Raw genomic sequence first — 13,366 nt, 5'->3', positions numbered from 1 at the left:
TGAGAATACTTTGTTTTCCCTAAAATAACATTGTAGGATGGTCTTTGAGAGCTCATGCTTCTTGTAACTTATTTTATCAGTTAGGTACAATTATATTTCACAGAAAATGTATCTCCTGGGACTTCTGCCTTTATCTAAAACAACTGGGACATGATTTAATTTTTTAGTGTCTAGCTATACTTACAAAGTTATGATATCTTAATGCAACAAAATGAGAAAATGTACTGGCACAAATACTGATAAAAAATCAAAGCAGAGATGGGAAAAACATACGGCACATATTAAAATGCACTTTTATGAGATTTGTTCTAACATGAAAGATACTTTTGTCTGTCAATAATACACTGTGGGGGAAAAAATGAGTACTCACTAGGCAAAAACAAGAATAGTTTGTCTCTTCAAATATGATATTACATTTGAAATGGACAGGCGAATACTATATCAAGATCATCAGAGAACAGCTATAAAAACCTAGTTGATCTATTTCATCTGTGGAAAAGACAGGGAGATAAAGCCACTATTGGAGTTCAGAACCCTTGGGTTATTTAAGAAAAGTGGAACATGTTAAATATTCAGTCAGTTCAGTCGCTCAGTCATGTCCGACTCTTTGCGACCCCATGAATCACAGCACGCCAGGCCTCCCTGTCCATCACCAACTTCCGGAGTTTACTCAAACTCATGTCCATTGAATCAGTGATGCCATCCAGCCTTGTCATCCTCTGTTGTCCCCTTCTCCTCCTGACCCCAATCACTCCCAGCATCAGGGTCTTTTCCAATGAGTCAACTCTTCGCATGAGGTGGCCAAAGTATTGGAGTTTCAGCTTTAGCATCAGTCCTTCCAATGAACCCCCAGGACTGATCTCCTTTACAATGGATTCGTTGGATCTCCTTGCAGTCCAAGGGACTCTCAAGAGTCTTCTTCAACACCACAGTTCAAAAGCATCAATTCTTTAGCGCTCAGTTTTCTTCACAGTCCAACTCTCACATCCATACATGTCCACAGGAAAAACCATAGCCTTGACTAGACAACCTTTGTTGGCAAAGTAATGTCTCTGCTTTTGAATATGCTATCTAGGTTGGTCATAGCTTTCCTTCCAAGGAGTAAGTGTCTTTTAATTTCATGGCTGCAATCACCATCTGCAGTGATTTGGGAGCCCAAAAAGATAAAGTCTGGCATTGTTTCCATTGTTTCCCCATATATTTGCCATGAAGTGATGGGACCAGATGCCATGATCTTAGTTTTCTGAATGTTGAGCTTTAAGCCAACTTTTTCACTCTCCACTTTCACGTTCATCAAGAGGCTTTTGAGTTCCTCTTCACTTTCTGCCATAAGGGTGGTGTCATCTGCATATCTGAGGTTATTGATATTTCTCCTGGCAATCTTGATTCCAGCTTGTGCTTCTTCCAGCCCAGCATTTCTCATGATGTACTTTGCATATAAGTTAAATAAGCAGGGTGACAATATACAGCCTTGACGTACTCCTTTTCCTATTTGGAACCAGTCTGTTGTTCCCTGTCCAGTTCTAGCTGTTGCTTCCTGACCTGCATACAGGTTTCTCAAGAGGCAGGTCAGGTGGTCTGGTATTCCCATCTCTTTCAGAATTTTCCATAGTTTATTGTGATCCACACAGTCAAAGGCTTTGGCATAGTCAATAAAGCAAAAATAGATGTTTTTCTGGAACTCTCTTGCTTTTTCCGTGATCCAGCGGATGTTGGCAATTTGATCTCTGGTTCCTCTGCCTTTTCTAAAACCAGCTTGAACTTCAGGAAGTTTACGGTTCACGTATTGCTGAAGCCTGGCTTGGAGAATTTTGAGCATTACTTTACTAGCATGCGAGATGAGTGCAATTGTACAGTAGTTTGAGCATTCTTTGGCATTACCTTTCTTTGGGGTTGGAATGAAAACTGACCTTTTCCAGTCCTGTGGCCACTGCTGAGTTTTCCAAATTCGCTGGCATATTGAGTGCAGCACTTTGACAGCATCATCTTTCAGGATTTGAAATAGCTCAACTGGAATTCCATCACCTCCACTAGCTTTGTTTGTAATGATGCTTTCTACGGCCCACTTGACTTCACATTCCAGGATGTCTGGCTCTAGGTGAGTGATCACACCATCGTGATTATTTGGGTTGTGAAGATCTTTTTTGTACAGTTTTTTTGTGTATTCTTGCCACCTCTTAATATCTTCTGCTTCTGTTAGGTCCATACCATTTCTGTCCTTTATCGAGCCCATCTTTGCCTGAAATGTTCTCTTGGTATCTCTAATTTTCTTGAAGAGATCTCTAGTCTTTCCCATTCTGTTGTTTTCCTCTATTTCCTTGCATTGATCGCTGAGGAAGGCTTTCTTATCTCTCCTTGCTATTCTTTGGAACTCTGCATTCAGATGCTTATATCTTTCCTTTTCTCCTTTGCTTTTTCACTTCTCTTCTTTTCTCAGCTATTCGTAAGGCCTCCTCAGACAGCCATTTTGCTTTTTTGCATTTCTTTTTCTTGGGAATGGTCTTGATCCCTGTCTCCTGTACAATGTCATGAAACTCTGTCCATAGCTCATCAGGCACTCTGTCTAGCAGATCTATTCCCTTAAATCTATTTCTCACTTCCACTGTATAATCATAAGGGATTTGATTTAGATCATACCTGAATGGTCTAGTGGTTTTCCCTACTTTCTTCAATTTAAGTCTAAATTTGGCAATAAGGAATTCATGATCTAAGCCACAGTCAGCTCCCGGTCTTGTTTCTGCTGACTGTATAGAGCTACCCATGACCAAGATAAGAGAAACCCAAGTAAGATGGTAGGTGTTGCGAGAAGGCATCAGAGAGCAGACACACTGAAACCATAATCACAGAAAACTAGGCAAACTGATCACACGGACCACAGCCTTGTCTAACTCAATGAAACTAAGCCATGCCGTGTGGGACCACCCAAGATGGATGGGTCATGGTGGAGCGGTCTGACAGAATGCGGTCCACTGGAGAAGGGAATGGCAAACCACTTCAGTATTCTTGCCTTGAGAACCCCATGAACAGTATGAAAAGGCAAAATGATAGAATACTGAAAGAGGAACTCCCCAGGTCAGTAGGTGCCCAATATACTACTGGACATCAGTGGAGAAATAATTCCAGAAAGAATGAAGGGATGGAGCCAAAGGAAAAACAATACCCAGCTGTGGATGTGACTGGTGATAGAAGCAAGGTCTGATGCTGTAGAGAGCAATATTGCATAGGAACCTGGAATGTTAGGTCCATGAATCAAGGCAAATTGGAAGTGGTCAAACAGGAGATGGCAAGAGTGAACATCGATATTCTAGGCATCAGTGAACTAAGATGGACTGGAATGGGTGAATTTAACTCAGATGACCATTATATCTACTACTGTGGGCAGGAATCCCTTAGAAGAAATGGAGTAGCCATCATGGTCAACAAGAGAGTCCAAAATGCAGTACTTGGATGCAATCTCAAAAACGACAGAATGATGTCTATTCGTTTCCAAGCAAACCATTCAGTATCGCGGTAATCCAAGCCTATGCCCCAACCAGTAACGCTGAAGAAGCTGAAGTTGAACGGTTCTATGAAGACCTACAAGACCTTTTAAAACACCCCAAAAAGATGTCCTTCTCATTATAGGGGACTGGAATGCAAAAGTAGGAAGTCAAGAAACACCTGGAGTAACAGGCAAATTTGGCCTTGGAATACGGAATGAAGCAGGGCAAAAGCTAATAGAGTTTTGCCAAGAGAATGCACTGGTCATAGCAAACACCCTCTTCCAACAACACAAGAGAAGACTCTACACATGGACATCATCAGATTGTCCGAAATCAGATTGATTATATTCTTTGCAGCCAAAGATGTTAAACATTAAATGCTAAAAAGGCTAAACTTTTCTTTTCCAGCTGGCAGAAAAATGCAATTTTCATTCTTTTTCACTAACAAGCTCCTTTCTTCACTTTTAGCTAATAATTAACATTAACATTAACATAGTTGGATGGCCAAAAATAATGTTATACTTGGTTAAGTTAAAGGAGTGTTCAAAGATTGAAGGCTCCTAATAGAAGACAAGTTTAAACTATTGAATAGGAAAAGAATCGATACAATATTAAATATCAAGTGAGATACTCTACCCTTTCAGTTTTTGTTTGTTTGTTAACCGTGATCACTTTTTGGGGGGGCCTTGGAGACGGCCTGGCTTGTGGAGAAAATATACAGGTCAGGAATCTGCACTGTCACTTTTCTCTCCCTGTCATTCCCAGATTCAACCCAGACTGGATGGTACTGGGCGGTCAGGGCTCCCCAGACTGTGCAGGCTGCGGGCGCTCACCCCAACAGGCCGGCTCTCTCTCGCGGGGCTGCAGCAGCAGAACCTCACCAAAGGAGGCTCCCCGCACAGAGGCCCCTGACCGACGCTGGAGAGCGCATCACCCTCCCAGCGCCCAAAAGCAACACTGCGGAGTAACGAATTCACTAATCCGTCCAGAATGGCGACCGATCCCTGGGAAAATAGCACACAAAAGTGGCAGTAAAGCAGCAGGTATCCCAGAGCTAAGGGAAGACAACCAGAGGAGGGGGAGGAAAAAAAATAAAAAATAGAGCTCTGCGCACGCGCACTCTACTCAGTTAAGGTGGCCACCCGCAGGAAGTAGGGAAAAAATCTTGGAAAAGTGGGTGGAGGCTGGTTACTAGGAGACGGGACGCTCTGGAGGGTCGTCTAGGCGCTGCGTGGGCTTGCGCCTGCGCGGCGCGGATGGACCAGGAAGAAGCCTTTCCAGGGCGCCCTGTAAGGCAGACAGGCGGACGTACGCGACGCTACGTGCGTGTGTGCGCGCGCACGGCTTGTAGTCCCCGCGAGAGGGAGGGTCGAGCCAGGTACGCGTGCGCACAGGGACTTGGGGCGCGCGGGACGGAAGCGGAGTGAAGGCGCCGGGGAGGTGGAGGACGAGCCCCCTCAGGTACAGAGCGTGAGGGCGGGGCCGACGGCGTCGCCGGCAGGCGCTAACCGCCCCCGCCTCCTTCCCGCCGAGTCCCGCCTCCCTCCTGCCCGGTCCCGCCTCCCTCCTGCCCGGTCCCGCCTCCCACCGCCCTCCGGGGAGGGGCCAAGTCGATTTGGAGTGGGAAGGGAGGAGAAGGGGGCGGAGGATGGAGACCTTGAGGGATCTGGATCCCAGGAGGGGACCGAGTCCTGGTAGTCGCCGGGATGATCTCCGGGAAGGATGGCGGGCCAAAAAGCCCGGGGAGGGACCCACCGCCCCAGGTAGAAGCACGGGGATGCGCCGCGTTGGGGTAAAGCATCTCCTGGGTCAGCAGGCCTTTGAGAGGGCAGCTGCAGGGCGCGGGTGTGGCGGGGATTAGGGTCTGTGGGCGACCCCTGAGGTGGATTTTGGCTGCTGGCGCCGCCGTGAGGGGTGGTAGCGGGCAGAGTTGCGGTCCAGAGAAACCCTCCCGGAACAAACTTTGCGCGTGTTGTCTTTTCTCGGGAGCTTAGAGTTGAGCTTATGTTCCTATGGTGACCGCTTCGCTTCCCGCCGCAGCTTTCGGCTTGGTTGTTGGGGGGACTGTTCTGTTTAGAAACGCGCTGGAGTGGCGCTGAGGAATTTGGAAGTCAGAGATTTGGGGGTTCAACCAGGGTCTGCGTGATTCCCAGCTTCTCATTTCTGAGCCACTTTATAGACTTTGGGAAGTGAAGGGCCGAGATTACGTAGGCATTTGCACGAAAAATCTCGTATAATTACAGTAGAAATTATACACAAGAAAGGCAGGGTAAGCTGGCTTTCCTTTGAAAAAGTGTTTGAGATTTAAATTGTATAACTTTGCTGTGATCATGGACATGATACCTAAACACGCAAAGGAATACACTTTTTTTATTCTTTAAGAAAAGTCAAGGATAGCGATTTCAGGAAACATTGCATAGATGACATTATCTCTGTGTTTGTTTTCCTTCTTCCAGTCTAGGTTATTATCTCAGGATATTCGTTGTTTTAAATTTCCTCTAGTGGTTTTCAGAATTTCAAATAAACTTTTTTCTTTAACCCGTAAAGAAATAAATAGAATAATAATCGGGTTGAAATTATAAGAAAACAGATTAATTATAACTATGAACTAATAGTTATAACTAATCTATGACAGTTTCAGTTCAGTTCAGTTCAGTCACTCAGTCGTGTCCGACTCTTTGCGACCCCATGAATTGCAGCACTCCAGGCCTCCCTGTCCATCACCAACTCCAGGAGTTCACCCAAAATCGGTGATGCCATCCAGCCATCTCATCCTCTGTCGTCCCCTTTTCTTCCTGCCCCCAATCCCTCCCGGCATCAGAGTTTTTTCCAATGAGTCAGCTCTTCGCATGAGGTGCCCTTTAGGACATAACAAATCTATTATAGTTTAAGACAGGGTTGCCTGTTGTGCTACTGTTCATGGGGTCTCAAAGAGTGGGACATGAATGAGCAACTGAAGAACAACATAACTATGAAAGGAAAGTGTCCCATTATTCAAATCTGCCTCCAGGATAAAACTGATTTTTTGTTCCTATTTGAATTGATCAAGTAACTAGACCATTTAGTCTTAATTCAGTTCAGTTCAGTCGCTCAGTCGTGTCCAACTCTTTGCAACCCCATGAATTGCAGCACACCAGGCCTCCCTGTCCATCACCAACTCCCGGAGTTCACCCAAACTCATGTCCATCGAGTCCGTGATGCCATCCAGCCATCTCATCCTCTGTCATCCCCTTCTCCTCCTGCCCCCAATCTCTCCCAGCATCAGGGTCTTTTCCAATGAGTCAACTCTTCACATGAGGTGGCCAAAGTATTGGAGTTTCAGCTTCAGCATCAGTCCTTCCAATGAACCCCCAGGACTGATCTCCTTTAGGATGGACTGGTTGGATCTCCTTGCAGTCCAAGGGACTCTCAAGAGTCTTCTCTAACACCATAGTTCAAAGGCATCAATTCTTCGGCACTCAGCTTTCTTCACAGTCCAACTCTCACATCCATACATGACCACTGGAAAAACCATAGCCTTGACTAGACAGACCTTTGTTGGCAAAGTAATGTCTCTGCTTTTGAATATGCTATCTAGGTTGGTCATAACTTTCCTTCCAAGGAGTAAGCGTCTTTTAATTTCATGGCTGCAGTCACCATCTGCACTGATTTTGGAGCCCCAAAAAATAAAGTCTGACACTGTTTCCACTGTTTCCTCATCTATTTCCCATGAAGTGATGGGACCAGATGCCATGATCTTCATTTTCTGAATGTTGAACTTTAAGCCAACTTTTTCACTCTCCACTTTCACTTTCATCAAGAGGCTTTTTAGTTCCTCTTCACTTTCTGGCATAAGGGTGGTGTCATCTGCATATCTGAGGTTATTGATATTTATCTCAGCAATCTTGATTCCAGCTTGTGCTTCTTCCAGCCCAGCGTTTCTCATGATGTATTCTGCATATAAGTTAAACAAGCAGGGTGACAATATACAGCCTTGATGTACTCCTTTTGCTATTTGGAACCAGTCTGTTGTTCCATGTCTAGTTCTAACTGTTGCTTCCTGACCTGCATACAGATTTCTCAAGAGACAGGTCAGGTGGTCTGGTATTCCCATCTCTTGAAGAATTTTCCACAGTTTATTGTGATCCACACAGTCAAAGGCTTTGGCTTTAGTCTTAATTAGTGGGCAATAACTAGGAAGGTACATTCATGAAATACTTATTTTAAACAATATACACTTTAGCATTATTTAATGGCAACTTCCAAAATAAATCTTGTTTACCTTCTGAAAAAAGTCACTGCTTATGACTCCTCTGAAGTAGACATTCTCAGTCTCTTTCTTTTTCAGTTTGTTTCAGGATAATTTGCTTTTAAAGTACTCCAGTTAGAAGCGGTTAGAGCAGGTATTATGTTTAAAATATTTATTTATTTGGCTTTGACGGATTTCGGTTGCAGCATATGAGATACAGTTCCCCTACCAGGGATCGAACCCAGATCTCCTCCATTGGGAGTGCACACTCTTAGTCACTGGACCACCAAGGAAGTCCTGGAGAAGGTGTGTTATTATTCATTCCCTTTTCCCAGCATACATGCCTCCATGTCCCCAGATGTAGCCCCTATCATGACTTCTGTGGCAGCCATTTCTTGGTTTTCCATAGATTTTCACTGTCATTGTATGTGAAGTTGCACTTTCTAGCTTGGCTTGTTTTGAACTTTGTGTACATGAAATTGTACTAAGTTCTCCCTTGTATTTTGCTTCATTACTCAACATTGTTTTTATGGTTGATCCTAGTTATCGCTTGTAATTAGTTTGTTGCTTGTTGTTCCATTGTAAGGGTATACCACAGTTTATCTACTGTGCTGTTGGTGAACGCTACAGTTTCTACAGTTTTTGGTAAATATGAACAGCACTGCTGTGAATTTTCTTCCCCATGTACCCATGATAATCTTTTGAAGTGAGCTAGTTAGTAAGGTGGGCTTCCATGGTGGCTCAGTGGTAAAGAACCCACCTGCCAATGCAGGAGATGTGGGTTTGCTCCCTGGGTTGGAAAGATCCCCTGGAGAAGGAAACGGTAACGCACTCCAGTATTCTTGCCTGGGAAATCTCATGGACAGAGGCACCAGGCTGGTCACAGTCCGTGGGTTGCAGAGTCAGACATGACTTAGCAACTGAAGAGCAAACAAAGTAAGGTAGTTCTGTTTGTCTTAGTTATGTTGTTAACATCAATCTACGTTATTAAATTCTTTTGGTTCAGAAAAGCCTCTTGACAACAAGAGGAAATGATAAATGATACTTCTCCTAAGGCCACTGTTTTAAGCTCCTTAAACAAATCAGGTTATTTCTTTACAGTAAGGTCTGGATTGGAGAGAAATGAGGAGCTTGGGCTTGGATGGAATGACTGGAGAGATTATTTCTTTTTAAGAAAAGTTATCAAGTGACCTTACTATTTCGTTTGAAGTGAATGCTTAAAACATTTATTCACTTATTTTTATTATAAATACAGAATCTAGCTCAAAATTATTCATAAAATTTTATGTGGTTTTCTATGTCCTCTGTTAGTGAAGCTATTCCTTCTTACCTCAAAGTCTCTTTTAACCTAAACTTTTGGAGACAATTTTCTTCAAAGAAAACGAGTTGATATCTTTTGTGGAACCAGATTTCAGAATCCCATATAGGATAACTCCAGAGTTTTCAATTAGTCAATCAAATTATTTAATAGACTTTTGTTGAACACATAGTATATGCCTGATATTTTGGTCAACGCTGATGAGTACATTTTAAATGCAACTGATTTTATTTATTTTAAAATTTTATTTATTTTTAAATTTACTTTTGGCTGTGCTGGGTCTTCGTTGCTTTGTGGGCTTTTCTCTGGTTGCTGCGATTAGGGGCTGCTCTTCGTTGTGTGAGGGCTTCTCTTTGTATGGCTTCTCTTTGTGGAGCACAGGCTCCAGCGTGCATGGCCTCAGTAGTTGCAGCACATGGCCTCAGTAGTTGTGGCTCCCGGGCTCTAGAGCACGGGTTCAGTAGTGGCGGTGCACAGGCTTAGTTGCTTCGTGGCACGTGGGACTCTTTCCAGACCAGGGATTGAACCCATGTCTCCTGCATTGGCAGGTGGATTCTTTACCACTGAGTCACCAGCGAAGCCCCTGATGATACTTTTTAACACGTGATCTTAACTCCTGTATCACTGAAAAATTAAAATTCTGCCAGGCAGGAACTTCAAATTTCTACCCCTTCTTATTTAAATCTTCACTTGACCTTGCTTTTTTCTGGTTTGTCTCAAAGGACAGTGCACACCCCTTACCTGGTTTCCTCTTATTAACTCAATGGACTTTCTTCATTAACCCATATCTTAGGAATCTTCATTGTGTTTATACTGTAAGAATTCTTATCCTAGAGTACAAGAACTTTGGGGAATTCTTGAACCCCCTGGAATGGTTTGTAAACTTTTGTATGTGTTTGCATTTTCCTGAGGTCAGGACTCAGGTGCATGTAAATTGCTTCAGTCATGTTCAACTCTTTGCGACCACATGGACTGTAGCCCTCTGTCCATGGGATTCTCCGGGCAAGAATACTGAAGTAGATTACCATGCCCTTCTCCAGGGGATCTTCCCAATCAAGGGATCAAACCTGCATCTCTTAAGTCTCCTGCAGTGGCAGGCAGATTCTTTACCACTCACGCCACATGGGAAGTCCTAGGACCCAGGGCTTTGCTTATTCCTGAAAGGGGTCCTTGACATACAGGAAATTAAGAAACAAGTTTTTCTCCCCTTGCGTTGGCCCTTCAAGCTTTCTCTACCTCTTTTCTCACAATCACGCTTTGTAAAAGAAGTTTACATTTTCTATTTCTTTTTCTTTACTACTCCTTCATTTGTTAGTCCTCCTACCATTGAAACTACCTTATTTGAATCATCAAAATTGATATTTGGGAATGGTTTTTTTGAGTACCAACTTTGTGCGAGGCATTCCTCTAGACATTAGGGACGTAACAGTGACCAGACAAATGCCTAGAATACTTGGAGCTTAATTCTGGTAGAAGGTGATAGACAGTAAACAAATGAAGGTATAAATGTTATAATTTCAAATCGTGTTAAGTGTGAATAACCTAATGGTTGAGTAAATAGGAGAGAGGGTACTTTAGGTAAAAAAAATCAGGAAAGGCCTTTTGAATATTTGAGCTGAAGAGCTGAGGGTAAGAAGTAGCCATTCATACAAAGGGCCAGGGAAGAAAATGTTCTCAACAGAGGGAAATCAAGGGAGGAGGCCCCGAAGTGGAAACAGATTGGCATGGTAGAGGAACAGGAGGAAAATCAGTAAAGCTGGTGGGTGAACAAACGAGAGAGTAGGGGCTCTGCTCTGGCATGTGAGGGCAGTGGCCAGATCAGTCAGGCCTTAAAAAGTTTGGTTTTTATTCTGATTACAGTGGGGAGCCATTGGGGTGTTTTTGTGCAGGATCTCATTATTTTAAAGTGATTGTTTTGATTTAAGTTTGGAAAACAGGTCGCAGGGAGCAACAGTGGAAGCAAAGAGATCGGTTAGACTACTTCAGTAATCCATGTGGGAGATAATGCTGATTTGAACCAATAAGGAGGCAATAATTAAAATGTACAGAAGTGGATGGATTGAGGATATATTTTGGAGATACATCCAAAAGGGCTTGTTGATGGGTCTGAAGAGGTTCAGGAAAAAGGAAACAAGGACAACTCCTCAGTTTTTTAGCTCAGTCACGGTACAAACGACAGTGCCATTTGACACGGGAAAGACCAGAAAGGGACACGGTGGAGGCAGGGTTGAGAGCAGGAGTGCAGGTGGGGAAATTAAGAGGTCTGTTTTAACATGCTGAAGTTAGGATGACGGTGGACGTCCAACAAACCCAACACACTGTGTTAAGAGCTTCAGTAGGAATACGGTCATAGTTGGAGGGAAAGTGGAAAATATGTGCTGAGTCTTTGGGGGGAAAGCGAAAAAGTGAAAGTGTTAAACATTCAGTCATGTCCGATTCTTTGCAACCCATGTTCCTCTGTCCATTGAATTCTCCAGGTAAGAATACTGGAGTGAGTAGCCATTTCCTTCTCCAGGGGATCGTCGCGATCCAGGGATTGAACCTGGGTCTTCTGCACTGCAGGCAGATTCTTTACTGTCTGAACCACCAGGAATCAGAAATACTTTTTTTGTAGTCCTGTATTGCCTTGTGTAGGCTTCCCTGATAGCTCAGGTGGTAACGAATCCACCTGCAATGCGGGAGACTTGGGTTTGATCCCTGGGTTGGGAAGATCTCCTGGAGAAGGGAAAGGCTACCCACTCCAGGATTCTGGCCTGGAGAATTCTATGGACTGTATAGTCCATGGAGTCAAAAAGAGTCGGACACAACTGAGCAACTTTCACTTTCACTTTTCATTCCCTTGTGTACATGTATGTGCATTTCTCTCAGATGATACTAACTATGCTATACTGTAATTTCCAGTTTATTTGTTCTGGATTCTCTAGATTCATTGTGGGTTGAAATTGTAAGTTTTTGTTTTCCATCTGTCTAGCCCCCAAACCTAATATAGTTCATCCTTTCCTGAAAGTGAAAGTCGCTCAGTCGTGTCCAACTTTTTGCAACCCCATGGACTATACAATCCATTGAATTCTCCAGGCCAGAATACTGGAGTGAGTAGCCTTTCCCTTCTCCAGGGCATCTTTCCAACCCAGGGATCAAAACCAGGTCTCCCACATTGCAGATGGATTGTTTACCAGCTAAGCCACAAGGGTGTTTATGAATTTGTTTGATAAGTGAATAAAGGTCACAGTCTGATAGTATGAGCTGAAACGGTGATGGTCATGGTGGAAGGCAGGTGTTTGAGAGAGATTTTCCTGAAGAGATCCGTAGGAAATGATGGCCAATTAAATAAGTTGAGTGTTGAGAGAAATTATTAATAATAGTAATTGTAAATAATAATTTATATAACAATTGTAAATAACAATAGTATTTCAGATCAGATCAGATCAGTTGCTCAGTCGTGTCCGACTCTTTGCGACCCCATGAATCGCAGCATGCCAGGCCTCCCTGTCCATCACCAACTCCTGGAGTTCACTGAGACTCATGTCCATCGAGTCAGTGATGCCATCCAGCCATCTCATCCTCTGTCGTCCCCTTCTCCTCTTGCCCCCAATCCCTCCCAGCATCAGAGTCTTTTCCAATGAGTCAACTCTTCACATGAGGTGGCCAAAGTACTGGAGTTTCAGCTTTAGCATCATTCCTTCCAAAGAAATCCCAGGGCTGATCTCCTTCAGAATGGACTGGTTGGATCTCCTTGCAGTCCAAGGGACTCTCAAGAGTCTTCTCCAACACCACAGTTCAAAAGCATCAATTCTTCGGCGCTCAGCCTTCTTCAAAGTCCAACTCGCACATCCATACATGACCACAGGAAAAACCATAGCCTTGACTAGACGAACCTTTGTTGGCAAAGTAATGTCTCTGCTTTTGAATATGCTATCTAGGTTGGTCATAACTTTCCTTCCAAGGAGTAAGCGTCTTTTAATTTCATGGCTGCAGTCACAATAATATTTAGTAGTTATTATTTATTGCCAAGCCCTATTCTAAGTGCTTTACATAAAATAAATCCTCACAACAACTCTGTGAAGCAAGTACTGTTATCATTCCTATTTTGTTTTATTCTTTAGATACTTATTTGAATATTTGGCTGCTGTGGCTCTTAGTTGTGGTATGCAGAATCTTTCAGTGCAACATGTGAACTCTTAGTTGTGGCATGTGGGGTCTAGTTCCCTCACCAGGGATTGAACCCACTCCCACTGCATTGGGAGCACAGTGTTAGCCACTGAACCAGTAAGGAAGTCACTGTCATCCCTATTTTAGAGATAAGGAAGCTGGGGCCAGAGTAGTAATTTGCCCACAGTC

At 43.6% G+C, this 13,366-nt stretch overlaps 1 protein-coding gene across 9 annotated transcripts in view; it reads left to right on the top strand.

Moving 5' to 3' along the window:
• Positions 1–13,366, top strand: part of TSGA10 (testis specific 10) — a 108,948-nt gene that overhangs the window by 8,484 nt on the left and 87,098 nt on the right. For 2 of the 9 annotated variants that reach the window (XM_025260697.3, XM_025260694.3), the window contains exon 1: positions 4,812–4,943. The exons of 2 other annotated variants lie outside the window; for them this stretch is intronic. Coding sequence is in view for 3 of the 7 variants with exons in the window: in XM_025260689.3 (XP_025116474.3) it covers positions 5,131–5,274 (144 nt within the window). In the remaining 4 variants the exon portion in view is untranslated. Of the gene's footprint in view, positions 1–4,811; positions 4,944–5,057; positions 5,275–7,995; positions 8,017–13,366 lie in introns of those variants that run through there. 5 more of the 9 variants (XM_025260692.3, XM_025260691.3, XM_044925645.2 and 2 more) reach the window with 4 other exon arrangements.

The sequence above is a fragment of the Bubalus bubalis genome, chromosome 12 (genome assembly GCF_019923935.1).
Source record: "Bubalus bubalis isolate 160015118507 breed Murrah chromosome 12, NDDB_SH_1, whole genome shotgun sequence".
In the NCBI taxonomy this organism is placed as follows: domain Eukaryota; kingdom Metazoa; phylum Chordata; class Mammalia; order Artiodactyla; family Bovidae; genus Bubalus; species Bubalus bubalis.
This window is presented reverse-complemented; position numbering and strand designations above follow the sequence as displayed.